The sequence below is a fragment of the Lonchura striata genome, chromosome Z, assembly GCF_046129695.1.
Source record: "Lonchura striata isolate bLonStr1 chromosome Z, bLonStr1.mat, whole genome shotgun sequence".
Taxonomy (NCBI): domain Eukaryota; kingdom Metazoa; phylum Chordata; class Aves; order Passeriformes; family Estrildidae; genus Lonchura; species Lonchura striata.
The window spans coordinates 33,944,940-33,961,755 of NC_134642.1; the positions used below are offsets into that span (position 1 = coordinate 33,944,940).

At 37.3% G+C, this 16,816-nt stretch overlaps 1 protein-coding gene across 2 annotated transcripts in view; it reads right to left on the reverse strand.

The window, feature by feature from the left end:
• Positions 1 to 16,816, reverse strand: part of PARP8 (poly(ADP-ribose) polymerase family member 8) — a 120,662-nt gene that overhangs the window by 15,842 nt on the left and 88,004 nt on the right. For both annotated transcript variants that reach the window (XM_021553888.2, XM_021553889.2), the window contains 8 exons: positions 12,343 to 12,435; positions 6,269 to 6,394; positions 4,674 to 4,739; positions 3,324 to 3,391; positions 2,970 to 3,018; positions 2,137 to 2,249; positions 1,895 to 1,967; positions 858 to 927 (listed from right to left, as the gene is read on the reverse strand). In XM_021553888.2, the coding sequence (XP_021409563.1) occupies positions 858 to 927; positions 1,895 to 1,967; positions 2,137 to 2,249; positions 2,970 to 3,018; positions 3,324 to 3,391; positions 4,674 to 4,739; positions 6,269 to 6,394; positions 12,343 to 12,435 (658 nt within the window). The remainder of the gene's footprint in view (positions 1 to 857; positions 928 to 1,894; positions 1,968 to 2,136; positions 2,250 to 2,969; positions 3,019 to 3,323; positions 3,392 to 4,673; positions 4,740 to 6,268; positions 6,395 to 12,342; positions 12,436 to 16,816) is intronic.

A 16,816-nucleotide genomic window follows, 5' to 3' on the forward strand; every position in this document is an offset into this window, starting at 1 on the left:
CATACTCATGTAATCTCTGATAAGCTAAAAATGCATCCAGAGATAACTGATGTTGAAGTTCCTCAAATAGTAGCTCAAAAAGCTGAGCTCCTAAAACATGACCACACTGAGTATCAGAAAGCATAACTAAAACTCTCAGAATTATCTACATACACATGAACACACATTAAACTATATACTTGCACTTTCATATATGAAGAAATGGTAAATACCACATAGCTAAAAGAAGAAAGTCCCTTTAATTTCTCAATGTACATATCTAAGTGTTTTGTCTTTAAGATGCATTGTTTAATATTTAATTCTTACATGGAAAACTCTGCAACACTTACTTTACGGTTCACTGGTGGGACAAATTATGTTCCTTCTCAGGGTAAAATAAACACATTGAGCTGTACTTTCTATGTAATCCTGACATAATAGTGATACTTGGGAATACTCTTAAATACACATGGTTGAACATGTCTATTGATCAATACTTGTTTTGTCAGATGAAGTTGTAAAAAACCATGAATTCATAGGTAAAGTTAGATGGAACTTAGGCAGGTATTGACAAAAACCACAAAGTTGGATTTCAGCTGAACCATCAAGACCTACTATATATAGCATTCAGTATTAGCTAATATTTACTTCAAGCACAAGTTTAAGAATTCTAAGTACCTTGAAAAATAAGGACAGTGTTTAACAAGGTAAATTTCTGTTTTCTTATTATTTATATAATTTTTTAAAAAATAAATTTAAAGATGGTCAACAACAATTAAATTGAATATAATGTTTTAAACAGCAAAGCTGTAAGAAGAAGCAGTAGAATAAGATACACCCCTATATTTGTCAACTTTAGAGTGATTTATAAATATCACCTGAGTAACCAAATGATATGCTTGACAATGGACTAAGGTAGATTCCCCTTCCAAATATTGCACCATGGAGCTGAAAAAGAGCAGAGTGACTACTTAGCATTAATTTGGTAATGTGGATAAAATAATAATTATTACAGGAACAGGTCACAGCACATTTGCCCACCCTACTTATTTATTCTGTGTAATTAACAGTGTTCAAAGAAGTATTTTAAAAAATCATGCCCTGAGTAAAAAAAATTACATACATATATATATATATATATATATATATATATATATATATATATATATCCTGGAAACTATGTCTAAACAAAAAACCGAATGCCCACACAAAATTCTACTTAAGACTTATATATAAAATTGTGGTTTCTGTTTTTAAATCTAGTATTACTATGGAGGATGTCTACAAAGAGTGTTTCTGTACATGATCAAATATGGCCTGGGAAACTCCTCAAGGGATATGGACTCAGCTCTGGGAAGAGCTACCAAAACCACAATGCTAAAATACTCTGCATTAGAGCTCCTCAGTCCCTAGTCCCTCTCTAGTGCCTACTTTGCAATAGTGGTCTGATGATTCAGTCTGAGAAGTTTGCACTTGATCCCTTCTGGCCAGCACACTTCATGCTTCCATTCCCAGAGAAATCAGAGAGGCAGAGAGTGCTGCAAGCCCAGTTCCTGTAACTCTAGCATGTTTCTGGATCCTATGACACGGAGACAGTTTAGGCTCTAACTTTCACTCGCGACTGGCTGCCTTTATGCAGTACCGAGCAAAGCCTCCTAGAGGTGCTGCTCTGCAGCGTAAAACTGAAACACTGATTCCCACAAAGGGATCTTCTAGACGTTACAGCAGACACATTACTTCATTTTAATTGCATCAGAAAAGTAAAAAGTACTTTTTCACAGGAAACAAGATGGTATTTGAAATCATCCCTTTTTCCAGCTATATGGCTACTAGAATGAAACCCCCTGAAAATTTGCCAAAACTAACATGTAACCAAGCATGAACAGATTAGCTAAAATCTGTTTTGTTTATTTACCTGCAGCCTCGTATTAGAAGCAACAACTAAGCCGTTCCTCAGGATGGAATGCCAATTTTCAATGTGTGAACCACTGAATAAAATGAAAAAGAAACAGGTAAAATTCACAGTGTAAAATGTAAAAATTACATCAGAAATCCTTTAAAACAGTAGATTCACAGCTGCAAACCTCAAATGCCAGAAGTAAAAAAAATAGCATGGCATTTCAATAACCTTTGGTTATTAGGAATATATATACTCACTGAAATGCAAAGGTACTTCCATAGAGATTTTTAGCAGCTCGGAAATTGGATTCTTTGGCTGGTGGACTGCTGAGAAGAAGGAACTGGTGGGGAGTGTGCATAAACTTCAGTTGCTGTAAAATATAAGAGTGCACATGTGAAGAGAAGTTGATTAATATGAAAGTATTGTAATTCTCTGATGGCAATTCTTAAGGTATTGTGCTTTTCCACACAATACATGACTGCATCTAAATAACTACATGAACTAAGTTGAAAATGGTCTCACTGCCACAATTTCAAGCTGAAATCAAATAGTAAGGATGACTTTCAGTTTATGAAACATATGGAAATTTTTGGAAACTAGATTTCAATTTAAAATGGCTTTAATAACTAAACTGAACAATTTCATGATAATATTCTATCAGAGCTAACTTTGAATAAAGGTTATTTGGAAGGTTGCATATTACTATGCCCTTAAACAGAGGTTACTTATATGTGGATCTCCTGAACAGTATGTTTGTGTGCACTGCTTTCAGTACAATTCTGCATCTAATATTCTATATGGTAACAAAACAAAAAGCAATGTTTCTCTCACCTAATCCCAGATGATTACAAGGTAGACACCTGAACTTGAGTTACTCATCTCAAATGGGTTTTTTATGAACCTATTGATCTATTTCAGATATTTACATGTTTCTAAAAATCATGACCTAAAACTGCCTTATCTATTAAAGGAGTCCATGCAATCAGTTTGAATGCAGACACCTACATTTTGCTAGTAAACTCCCGCCTAAAATGCTAATGCAGGCAATTAAAAAAACCAGAAAATAATAAGAAAACTCACAGACACTTACCCTATTCACCGGTAGCTTCACAATATGTGATCTATTACTAGAAATAACCCTGAAATAAGAAACAGATGTATTAGATGTAGTAACCAAACCAAAGTTAAAAATGTGTTATGAATGGCCATCACAAAGCACCCAGCTGTATGCCTCTAAACCTATCACATGGAAGTAGGCCAAACCTTAACTAGAAAATGAGATCAGAGGACCCAGATGAGGTCCTGAAACAGTCCAGAATAGCTGCAGTTGAAAACACCAACATTAATTATCAGGCTGACCTTATACCTCATTACACTGATCAAGTGATTATTCATTACAAATGATAATTTGATAATTATTATCTCATGTGAATAAACTTTATACCATTGTAGAAGAGGATGTGCAAGCGGGTCTTGTTTATCCATCTGCTTCTTTATTTCCAAGTAAGGTGCCTAGGAAAGAGGAATGACATTATTTCTAGGTTGAATTTTTTATGTTACATTGCCCATGATTTCATCTATTAAAGGAAATACATTATTAGGTTTAAATCACAGTTTTGCTGATATACAGCCTAGTAGAGTTGTGTGTTTTGACAACAAGAATTAGTATAGCAATTATTTTCCCTAGAGTAAAATAGTAAGCATATAATTAGCAGCAAAATGGCTATATTATAGCAAACATTGGTCATCTCAGGAGAACAGAAGAAGATATCTATTTTTGTGTGGCTCTTGATTACGAAATTGGACTGGAACTTCACAAAATTAAGTCTCTCAAAGAAACTCAAACTAATCCATTTGGTATTTTCAACTGTTTCAAGGTATAAATACCACGTCATATTGTAATTTCTTTGAACATTGTTCTTGATTTCAATCACAATGCAAACCATCACTTTAAAGTTCATAAGTCCAAGAACTATTTTAACATTAAAAAACCAGAATAGTAATTATTTTTTATCTTTAAAAGACATTATAAGAAATCACAGAAACACCTGATTTCTAAAATTTTTACAAAATATTGCACAAATTAACAAGAAAAAAGAGTGAATTTTAATTTTCAATTTATTTTATTCCTCTCTATACATTCTTCACTCAAGAATCCCAAAGTATTTTGTTAATACACAGAATAAGATTGAAAACTGTTGTGAGGATACATTTATATAGCAGTTGGAAAAACAAGATATATGGAAGGGATTTAAACAACAACTTAATATCAGCTGGGTTGTTTGGGAAAGGAGTGTAAAAATAAACAGAAATACAACCATCAAATATGCCATGAGAAATAATATGACAGTAAACCCAAGAGATCTAACTTGCCAAGCCCCCAGCTATACTTAGTTGATAGAAAATTTGCTATAATAGAAATAAATATAATGTCATTCAGAATACCATTCAGAACATTGACACAAGATCAATTTCTTTTGCTTTGGAAATAAAGTCTCTGACTTTGGTATATGCAGCTTCCAGATATGCAGCAGTTGGTGATGACCCCATTAAAATGTCTCATTCTGCTGTTATTATCTCTTATTTAAACTTCAAAAGATCTGAGTTCTACTTCATTACTTTTATTTAACTGGCATTAGGGACAGGTTTGTTATTTTGAATAAACGCTTCAATACCATTACAGTTATATAGGAAAGAAATTATACTATTGACTTCTCAACTCATCATATGCAGAAAAAAAATCTTTCAAGATCTAGAAACAGTGATTCAGTTAGGTAAGTATTTTTAAATTTACCTGTGTCATCTCTCTGATGGAAGTGATACTGTCCAATGCTTTCATGACTCGGTCATAGTTCTTCTTCTGATGTGGCATAAAATACACAAAGAAGTTCAAAGAGTATTAGTATTTGGCTCTAAAAAACCGGAATTCTCTGGGTGTGTATAAAACCGAAGCTAGGAGATATGTTGGGCAAACCAATTCTTTCAAACATTTCTAACTTTTAGATTTCTTCTACAGACTCTCATTCATCATCCAGAAAAAATCCTTGAAAAAATATTGTTATGATCTTTCTTCTTTGAATTTCACTGGGATCTCCAAAACACTCCAAAGACCAGCTCATTTTTAAACAAATATTTGTAACTAAACGCAGTTATTTGGACAACATGCTATTGGGGTAAATAATACAGTGACCCAAACAGATTTTAAATAAAATGCATATAAACAGGTGTGTTTCCTTTGCTAGCAGATCTATAAAACTTCATCAATCCTTCAGTGGTCCCTCTGCCTCACCCCAATCTTTGCTGACCTATTGCTTAGGAGCCACTACCAGACAGCTCCACCTGTACCGAGTGAACAAGCTAAACAGTCCATGCTTCACTCTCCACAGCAGCTTCACTATTCCCCATCTTTGGGTCTTGCCAACACATTGCAGAACACCTCAGCCTCTCCTCACAAAGAACTCCTGCTAGCTGGCCTTTGTTCAGAGAGAGTGAAATGCATCCCAGCGCAGGACATGCTAAGTTCTCCTCTGTGCCTTTGGGAAGATGGCTTTAGGGAGATGGGATATTCACGGCTTGAGAGCTTCCCCGAATGGCAGCATTAGGAGCCCAAGGAGCAGGTAATGCAAGCATGATTCTTTATTTCAAAATTGATGCTTGCACAGAACTCAACTATTAACATCTGATAAAATTGCATACAAGGAAATAACTGCTTGTAGTGAGAAAATGAGATGACAGCAATGACACTTCTAAGAATGAAAAGACGGACTGGAAATCCCCTGGCTTGCATGACCTCTGTCTTTCAAAGGCCATCTTTCATTTTGTGTCCAATGTGCACATTGAGAAAAAAACACTTAGAATATAAAATTTTGCATCTAGAATTTGTCTGTTAGAAGAGTTTCTTAGCTTTAACATAACCTACAATTTTGTCATGGTTTTAGGGATGGTATTCTCCAATTTACTGTTCCCACTGAGATTTAACACTGCTCAGTGTCCTCTTCCCTCTCCTCCTTCCACTTTCCCCCTGCTGTGGGACAGAGCATTGGGAGGCACAAGGTAAAGATTACAGGCTGAGCTAAGAACAATCAGCTGGAAACAGCAATGAGATAAGAAAACCAGCAACAAATAATATCCAACTGCTCCCTCTACCAAGTAAAATGAGAACTCTTTTCCATTTTTTCCTGGTAGAGGCTCCCTTCCCCCTGCTCCCAGAAATGATGTGAGGTGGTATAGAATAGCTTCTGGGTCTCAGCCAATTTTTGAAAACACACTTGTGCTATATTCTGGAGCTGTATCACATAATAAAGGAGACTCCTCCATGAGAAGTCTTTGCTTTGAAATCTCATATATGACTAAAATCAAGAGATGACACAATTAAAGGTTGCTACTTACCCTGGGGTTAAAGGCCAGCATCTGAGGATCATTAGGATCAACTACAGAAGGATATGGCTCAAAAATGACAGCTTTCCTAGGTGATTCTAATGCAGACCGACACATAGATACTAACAGATCAACTACCTGGGGATAAAAAAAGACATATTTATTATGTTTACTCAAAGTAAGTACTTTTATAAGTACTTATAATGTATCTTCTGATCTTCTTTATAATGTATCCTCCAATCTGCCTTTTTTTTTTACTTACACATTATAGTTATATTGTATTTCACTGTCACCTATGTTGCCCAAACTGTGTTATCCACAGGAGATAGTTAAGGACTAAATTTTTTCCACTGACCTCAAAAGAGTTTCGGTTCAGCCATGGCATATTATTCTATGTGCATATAAGAGGACCAGTATCTGGTCCTATTTACAACATCAAATATATTGGTTGATGTATTCCTTACTCATGTGCACGCGTGAATTCCTGTATCAAATTTATCCACTAAGGAAATGAAACTGTGCTAGATCTGTGTATCTCTGTACAGCCAGTAAAAGAACAAGAACAAGGCAAAGTCTGTCAAATTTGCACCACTTTCTGGTCTTCTCCTGAAGACTGTAATCACAGAAACACTTGAAAACATTGTTTCTGCTAAATCCAGAATACTGCAATGATTTAACAGTCATCTGCACCGCTCACACTGGGGCATCCTCTTCTTTTCATCCTGTTGTACAAAATTACAATACTTCTTTGAGTATCTTTGATTTTCACAATTTCTCCCCAGGACTGTGCGTGTAATGTGCACATAGGTGGGTACCTAAGTACATAGACACAGATTCCCATGTAATTGTTTCAAAATATATAATTCAGAAGTTAAAAATAGAACACAGCAATAATAGACACGAGAGAATGCAGCTTTATGGCAACTGTGAAATACAAATCCAGCTCATAATGAAATCCAAAACTGCTACATTAAAAAGTAGCTGCAGATTAACTTATTTTCTCATGTTTTTTCTGCACCTTCCGAAAACATTCCTGTGTGCAAACAACTTTTTCACAAAAAAAAAAAAGGAAAAACTGAGACAAGCTGGAGTTAGTAGATATTCCTGGTTGCCCTCACAACTCCACACAGATCAGATCTCATCTCACAGCTCACACTTATCTAGAAGATTTTCTACATCTGTCACTGTATCTCATAATTTGGATGGAAAAAAATGATGACCCTTTAGAGATTAAGAATGAAAATAAGAATAATGATGAAAGGGGAAAAGAACTGTGCTATGGTGAGTCATATAGCTGCCATTCTCCTCCTCTGCTCCTTCAGCAATAATGGACAATTTTCTCCATCAGTTTTAATATATTGTTAGTTGCAATTACTAAACGTCTCACATATACTGAAAAATGAAATTACTTAAATAATAACCCCTTCCCCAATGGTTATCTGATTACTTTCCAGTTTAAACTATCTCTATGTGAGATGAATGTTTTGAAATATGGCATATACACTAGCACTTACAAAGATCAGCAACCAGATGAGGCAGCAGACTTGTTGTCCCTGTGTAAATGTATTACTGTGAAATTGAGCACGAGTTCATCCTGCTTCTGAGAAGCACTTTAGTCTGCTGTCGCAAAACAGTCCTAGGTAAGAGCTGTTTGAGTCCTGAGATCTTTTGATGCAGAGACTCAAAGCTGTCTTGCTTTATGATACTGTCATATCATAAAGCAAGACAGCTTTGAGTCTTGATGGGACACTGTTTTAAAACTGGCACAGTTCTACTCAGACACCATCCCTAAGCCCTCTTTTAAACAGTTGACTCCTAGATTGTTTCCAACTCTGCCTTTTTTTTACACTTGATTTCCCCTGAGGTCCTGGTTTTGAACTGATGAAATGCAAAACAATTTAAACTGGGAGGTAAATCTCATAGAAACCCTGTAAGAGAGACTTGCATATGCATTCCTAGGGAAGAGAAGTGCTGTGGATCTACCAGATGTCCTTAAAACTGGGCATGAACTCCTCCTCAACTGGAGGTACTGGAGTAAGTAAGGATTAAAATAGTTGCATGAAGGACAAGAACAACACTTGCTGATGACAATTCCTCTTACGACATCAGTCCCTCAGGCAGTGCCTCTCACTCTCAAGAGACTCTTTACCGGGAGCAGGAACTATCAAGGAATCAGTCATCTACTTTTCAAGCATTTTGCCTACATGACTAATATAAGGCAACTTGAGTTCAGGATGAAAAGTTTTAGAAAGAACAATCATTATTAAGGAGAAGCCATTTGGTTATTTGGAGTGACAAAGTAGGTTTGTGCACCTCAGGAAACAAGCTGAAAGCACAGAAGACAAAATAGGATATGATTTCTAATGATGGGAACCTGTATTTAGGCTTCTTCACTAGGCAAAATGATTTAGAGGAGGATTAATCAGACAAAATGTGAACACCTTCCTTTTACTAGTAAGCCTAAGCTTCCTAGGCTTTTAGGGAAATAACCACTGTGCTGACAGTCTTTGCCATGATTCACACTGTCCTAAACTAATGACAAAAAGAGCTCATTTGGATCAAACTCTAGAATTGATGAATTTTTTTCTGCAAACAGGAATGGGGAGCTCAGTCAGATCCAATACAGTGAGCTGTCTGCAATGCTATCGCTACAGTGAAACTTACCAGAATTTAGCTACCTAGGTCCAAGGGGACAATAGACAAAACCCCTTATCTAACTCTTTTATGCACTCTTAAGGCTGTAATCATTTCAGAATTCTACAGTAAAGCTCTGTAAATGTAGAGGCACTCCAGAGATCTACAGCAAGCTCTGCACATGCTTGCAACACTGATACTTACATAAAACAGAGTGAGAGCTAACCAGGGCCACCTCTCCTCTACTTAGTCAGCTCCAGTTAAAAAAGCTCATACCTAATTCTTTACTAATTTTAGGAAAGCAACCTTCCAGCTGTTCAAAGACTTATTCAATAGGACTCCCTGGAAAACCGTTTTCAGGGATGAGGGAACAGATCAGAGCTGGCAGATCTTTAGGAATGCCTTCCATGGCGTGCATGGGGTTCAATCCCCATGTGTAGAAAATCAGGAAAGGAAGACAAGATGTCAGCAAGGATGACTCCAGACTTGCGGATAAGACTAAAAGGAAAGAAGGAAATGCACAGGCAAAGGATGCAGGGATAGCTATTCCAGGAAGAATACAGGGCTATAGCCTGCTTGTGTCAGGATGAGGTGAGGGAGGCCAAGGTGCAACTGGAGATGAACTTGACAAGGGTGCAAAGAATAACAAACAGGCTTCTGAAGGCATGGGAAACAGAAAAGGAAGGTCAAAGAAAGTGCACCCCTCTTTGAACATGACTGGCAAAATGGTAACTGCAGATAATGAGAAGACCAAGGAACTTAACAGCTTTTTGCTTGTCTTCATTGGCAGTCTCCCCTTCACACACTTCTCGAGTTGATGAAGCTCAAGACAGGAAGTAGGGAAGCAATTGCTTCCCACTGTCAGTGAAGATTAGAGAGCCCCTGAGGAACATGAACATAGAAAGGTCTATGAGACCTGATAAGATGCATCTCAGAATCCTGAGGGAATTGGCTGATAGAGTTGCCAAGCCACTCTCTATGCCAAGTCAAAAGGCACGGCAGTCAGGTGAAGCCAGAGGTGACTGGAAAAAGGGAAATATTGCACCTATTTTTAAAAAGGATAGAAAGGAGGGCTCTGGAAACTATGGATCTGCCACCTCTGTGCCTGGGAAGATCATAGAACAGCTCCTCCTGGAAGCTGTGATAAAGCACATGGAGGACAGGGAGGAGATTCAGGACAGCTAGCACAGCTTCACTGAGGGCAAGTCCTAACTGCCCAACCCAGTGGCCTTCTGTGATGGAGTGACCACATCAGTGGACATGGGAAGGGCTACAGATGTAATTTATATTCTGTAAAGTCTTTAAAACAATCTCTCCCAAGATCCTTCTCTCTAAATTTGAGAGATCAATTAGATGGATGGACAGTTCTGTGGATAAGGAACTGGTTGGATGGTTGCACCCAGATGGTAGAGGTCAATGTCCCAATGGCCACTGATGATGAGAAGTGTCCCTCAGGAGGCAATACTGGAACCAGTACTATTTAATGACACAGATAGTGAGTTCAAGTGCTCTCTCAGTAAATTTGCACCTTACACAAGCTGAGTGGTGCAGCTGATGTGCCTGAAGGACAGGGAACCACCCAGAGGGACCTGTACTGGAGAAATGGGCCCATGGAAATCTCACAAAGTTCAACAAATCCAAGGGCAAGGAGCTTCACCTGGGTCATGGTAACTCCCTGTATCAGCACAGGCTGGCTGGGCATGAGCAGACGCAGAGCAGCTCTGCCCAGAAGGGCTTGGGGGTGCTGTGGATGAGAGGCTGCACATGGCCCGGCCATGGCACTCACAGCCCAGAGAGCCAAACGTGTCCTGGGCTGCATCCAGAGCCCCGTGGGCAGCAGGGGAGGGAGGGGATTCTGCCCCTCTGCCCTCATAGAGAGTCCACCTGAGCACTGTATTCAGCTTTGGGGTCTGCAACATAAGAAAGAACTACACCTGTTGGAGCAAGTCCAGAGGAGGGCCACAAAATTGATCAGAAGACTGGAATGCCCTCCTGATGAAGACAGGCTGAAACAGCTGGGGTTGTTCAGCCTGTAGACAAGAAGGCTTTTGGGAAACCTTATTGCAAACCTTTGACAATATAGGGAAAATCTTTTTAGCAGAACCTGCTTGGATAGGACCAGAGGTAAAGGTTTTATACTGAAGGGGGGAGATACAGACTAGATTGGTATTGGTAAGTAGAGTATTGGTAAGTAGAGGTCACAAATCCAGTGGTCTTCAGACATCAGATGAAGAACTGCTGTGATGTTTCTCCCCTCTCAGCCCCTAAATATCAGGCTAGCCCAGAGATCTGAGGCTTTGAGGGGAGAAATATCAGGAGATGGCATGGATTTCCAAAAGAGGCTCTTACCCCAATATATGATGGTGTAGTTCTCTTTATTCTGTGATGTCCAAGGGAAAGAGAGGAGCCAAAGAGGACGAACAGGCAATGTCAGAGGTTTATCTAGGCTTTGGACGGGGAGAGCGTCTTGGCTCTCCGCCAACCCTGTCAGGGCAGGAAGGAGGGGTCCAGGGTTATCTTGATCAGTCACAGGATCCCGGGGAATGGGGGAAAGGCATGGCTGGGTGCAATGTAACACTGCTGTTCTGATTCCACCTTCATATTCTCAAGCGAGGAAGCTGATCTACACTGTTGCAACTTTCTGCCTTTGAGGTTGTATTCAGGCACCTACCTGAATAATTTCCAGTGACTATGCTCACTAATGCTAGTTAAAGTTAAATAAACTGAAGGTTTTTTCTTCCAAAACACCCATGTTGCTTACTATGTAGAAACACAGTAACCAGAAAATTGGATTCAAATGTACTTTTCCTTAAGATATGCAGACTTTTACTGCAAGATCTTAAAGGGACCTTAAACATAAGATCTTTTAACTTCTGTTTTTAATGAAACATTAGTTTAGTGATTTGGAAGTGTAATTTAAAATACTTTATGATAACAATGACAGGGTTATAACTACATCAGTAATTGAATTTAGAGTCAGGAAGCAGGCTTATATTAAATTTCTGATCCTTGAGAAAAAGTAAGAACCCTGTGTACTAATATCAGTAAGGACTTCCCCACTGCTATGTAGTGATTGCAACAACAGGTGCTCAGTGGATCCCTGCATTCCAAGACCATGAACAGGAAGTAACTTATTAATTGCATGAGAGTAGTAATGGCTCATTAGGTGAATTATCTCCAAATTACAATGGCTGCCTTTATTAACAACCCAGGTGACCTAATTGAATACAACAGGGCACAAAAGCAGTTGCTCTAATTACATGGAAGCAAAACAATGGAAACATCTCATTAATACTATTTGAATGCACCATGCATAACCCAGTGCATTTACAGCTAAATAGTGGACAAATAAATAATACCAACAGTACTTATATGGGGCATACAAGTCAAAACACATACTGGAAGAGACAGGAAGGACTGAGTAAACTACAGAAAACATCAGATAATCCTACCTGTGCCCCAGTTGCAATTTCATCAGCAGCTTCATTCATCACTCCTAATGTTTGGAAAGCAAATACACAGAGTTCCCGTTCACAAACAGTGGGCTATACAAAAAAAGAAAGTTAATTTTATTTCTGTTCTAATTTGAGTTCTTGTTTTTATCATGTCATGACCTACAACAAAACCCTAATTAATGCCAATGATTCATATTTTAACTGCAACACTAATTTCAAATAATTAATACATATCACTTATTGAGGAAAATACATTACAGAAACATTTTAATAACTTGAAGAGCAAAAGTGAAGAACTCTAAACCTCACAAGTATTCAGAGAGGCTACATTTAAAAGAAATCCCAGCACAGCTACAAAACCAAAATTACAGGCATAGTACCCAAATTTTCTTGAGACTATCAATCTGAAAACTTCCTACATAATTAAACGTAATAGAGAACAAATCCTGAAGCTAATGGATGCAGGTTTATTTGTCATAGCTTCTTGCACTGCTGTTCAGAACACACATAAAAATCTAATCTGGAAGACAAATTTCTTGAAGAGGCTATGTTTAATTTTTGACAATTTAACAAATCATTGGTAGACTATATGAAAATCCATTACATTTTTACAACATGAAGGCCATATTTTGAAGCCTACTTATTTTAAGAAATAAAGACGCTTCAAGTCTTTTTTCAGCTATTAAATAATAAAACCCCCTACTTGTTGAACCAACTTTTCCCTATTAAAAAATAATTTATGATGGCATCACAAATAAAAAAACATTTTATCTAAACTGCATACTGTGTGAGAACTGAACTTTTTGCCTTCGTAAAGCAAAAAAAGCAGAAGCAAAAAGGAATGCAGCTTTAGGTAATGAAAATAGGCACGTCTTCGTGAGCTTCCTAACTGTTTACAACCCTTACAGCAACTCCATCTTATTTATTGAAAGATAATTAGCAGACCAACTTTATAAAGGGTCAAGTAATATCATATCATGAATTGTTACAAGTATTCAAAATGAACAGATAGTTGAAAGAAACACTAATTAAAACCTTCCTTAAAATTACCCAATAAATACAACCTGTTATGACAATGCTGAAAACAATCAAAAATACTTTCTGGATACTATTTATTCGAATGCATAGTATTAAATCCTAGCTCACTGAAACTTAAACTTATCTTCGTAACTGAAAGATCTGAGTCTAGTGACCACAACAAGTACAAAAGCATTTGTAGTAGTATGATTTAAAGTTCAAGCCACTGCCTCTACAAAGCACTTGCAGAAATTAAAAAATTGATTAAACACACAAAGAAAACCTAAAATTTAGCTGGATCTTGTTTCAGGCAACAGCTTTCCCAGTAATAAGCATACAGTCACTTGCTTTGCAGCACTTAAAACATTTATTTGCTGGGTTTCAAACATTCAAGACCTCAATAAACATCTGAAATCTTCTCGACTGATACAGTCTCACTTCATTTGCTTTACAAGAGCTAACATCTTTCAAATCTGATAATGTCACCCATTTGATTTAGTTTATCTGTCATGTTACATTGTATTAGGCAGCAGATGAAGCCAAACACGATCAAATTCATTGTGCCATGGCAAGCTGGACATGAAGTATCTATTACTGTCATTATTCTTGGGTTTTCCTCATTTAGAAGATGGTTAAATCATTTGTTCAGTGGGGCAACTATCCCAATCAACAGAATACACATACTTTCTTTATTTCAAAGCAAGGAATAATTCTGGAATAGCTGAGCAATCTAAATTTGGCCATGCTGGTCATGAAGAAAACTTGTAAAAAAAGGACTTATTTTTGATATTTTGTTTACAGTCTCAGCAAAGTAAGTTATCTTGAAAGTAAATGATGGTAAAGGAACACACAGTTTGTCACCATTTCTCTTTTTCCTGCCCCTTTGTTATGATCCCAGAACTGTCTGAGCATCTGAAGAGGGAAGTTAGGAAAACAGACGTTGCACTTATGTTTGACTTTGGAAAATTTTTTGGTGTCTTTTTGGTTTTGGTTTTTTTTGCGTGTGTGAGGGGTTTTTTTTGTTTTGTTTTGTGTGTGGGATTTTTTGATTCTCTCTCTCTCTTTTTTTTTTTTTTTTTTGGATCGGGGGTTTGTTTGTTTTGTTTTTTTTTTTTCCTCAGGCTGACACTAGACAACTCTAGATATAAGGAAGGGCAAGCAAGACAGAAGAATTTCAGCTCTGAAGTGGAACAGATACTTCTGCTAGGATCCATACAATTTTTCTCATTTTGTGTTTTTAATGAACCTTTCCATCCACTATAAATTTTGTCAAAACAATAAAATGGGGAAAATAATCCCAACCCTATAGCTAAAGGGACATTTCAACAGTCTGTCTTCATGTATCTAGTGTGATGCCTTTTAGCATACCCTAGAGTAATTTTAAAGTAGTTTTGAATTCTGTTTCTGGAATTGTCTCAATTAATCAAAATAAGATGTTTTTAACTTACATCTCCCATAGGTGTTACCAATGTATTCTAAGAGACATTGGTGTAGCAATTTCACTACTCCAGTCACTAGTTAAGCTCAACCATTTGTATTGTTTAAATCCCTACAAAATGAAAATACTAGCTTGCAATTCAGAAGCAAATGTTTGAGGTGTCTTATTTGTCACACTATGACTTACATATTCAGTGTTAAATTTCCTTACTTATGTTTTGCCTCCAATTGTGCACACTAGAACCAACAAAAACATATGAAAACTAATTAATAAATCAATTCTAAAAGGCAGAGTTTAAAGAAAAACACAAGCTTTACAGGGAAACTGGGATTCAAGGCTGCCCACTCTGCTGCTAATGTTTTGCATATTGACTGCATGTTTCCCTTTATATGGTGTCCACTCTGCTCTTCTCATAGGATGCATGCCTTTGGGATGGGAACAGATCGTAAATATGAGAAATGTCCCTAGCCACACTAAACAAACAAGAACAGCACTGACACATTTATAAAAGCTATGTTGTTCCCATGTCATCTTTGGATACTCTAACTGTGGTTCATTTATATATAACATTCAACAAGCAAAACATTCTAAGAATTTTTGTGTCTGTACTTGAAATGTTCAATGAATGTATTCTTACTGATGTGGAATTCACAACCACAAATGTACAGATTAATTACCTCTTCCTGGATTACTATCTCCCATTGTTTTCAAGGGGAAAATACACAACAAAATAGGGCTTACACACATACTTATTTCTTAATATGAATTTCATCCTAGGTGCACAAAGTTCCACAGATTACAACCACCACCTTGAGTATACGAGCTGACTGGCTGGGGGACTTTCTTGCTTCCTAAAGAAGACAACTGTAATTCCTTTCAGCAACAACAACTACCAGGGTCTTACATAGACTTTAGTTTTTCTCTCGAAAATAGAAAACTAACATAAAGCCATTGGTCTTCACAGAACTATTAGCTAAGTGAAAACCATTGGGTGCTAAAACATTATTAGAAGGATCATTATTCCAGTGGGGAAAAAACAGAAAAAAATAAGAAGAAATAGGCAGTTAACATGAGACTGCAAATGCTTGGAGGCAGAAGACAATGACAGAACTAGAAAGCATCTTCTGAATGTTTGAAGTTTTCAGACTTTTCCTTTAGCCACCCCCATTCTTTGCATGATCAGTATCTCCCACCCAACTGCTGCTGTGGTGAAAAAAAGCACAGAGTTCCTGTGTGTTACAATGCAAATGTAATTTCTTTCTGCAGTGACTGAGACTGGCAGACACACAAACTGCCTACGCACTATGACATATCCTGCTTCCTAGACTAATACACTACCTAAAATATTTTCTAGACATTCTTTCGATTTGAAAAATCTGAAACTTTCATAGTCTGTATCGATCTAGCAACTTTCTAATGTGGGCTGCAGTTGTGCTCAAAGCAATGTGTCACACTTAGTCCTGTGTTCTGAGGGATGTAACACAGACACTAAAAAGGCTGTAACATGACTGACACATCTATAAAACTATTGATTTAACAGGAGATGCTTCAGGCAAGGCTCATTGCCTGACATACAGCAAATGCAGTAAATGGTGAAGGTGAAACCATTAGTGACCATCCCATTTTTCTTAATGAAAGTAACAGATGAGGAGGCAAAATGTAACTTCAAATCTCTGTTCTGTTTCCTACTTTCCACCATGCCAAGTCTTAGTTTTACTGTAAGGTAAACTCTCTGAATAGTTTATCAGTATTCATGTGTTACATGGAACATGCAGCTCAAAGACATGGGAGATACCATAGTGGTGATCAGGTACAACCTGAAGAAAGACGAGAATAGTCTGTAGCAAGTAAGAAATGTCACTTGTTCTCTTTGGCTTTGTTTTGCCTGATCCAAATTTTATTTTCTGGGATTTCTGGAGAATTTTTGGGTTTTTTCTGGGTTTTTTGGGTTTTTTTTTTTTGCAACTTACACACTTTCAAAAAATATATTTTTACTTCACAGATACAGAAAAAAAA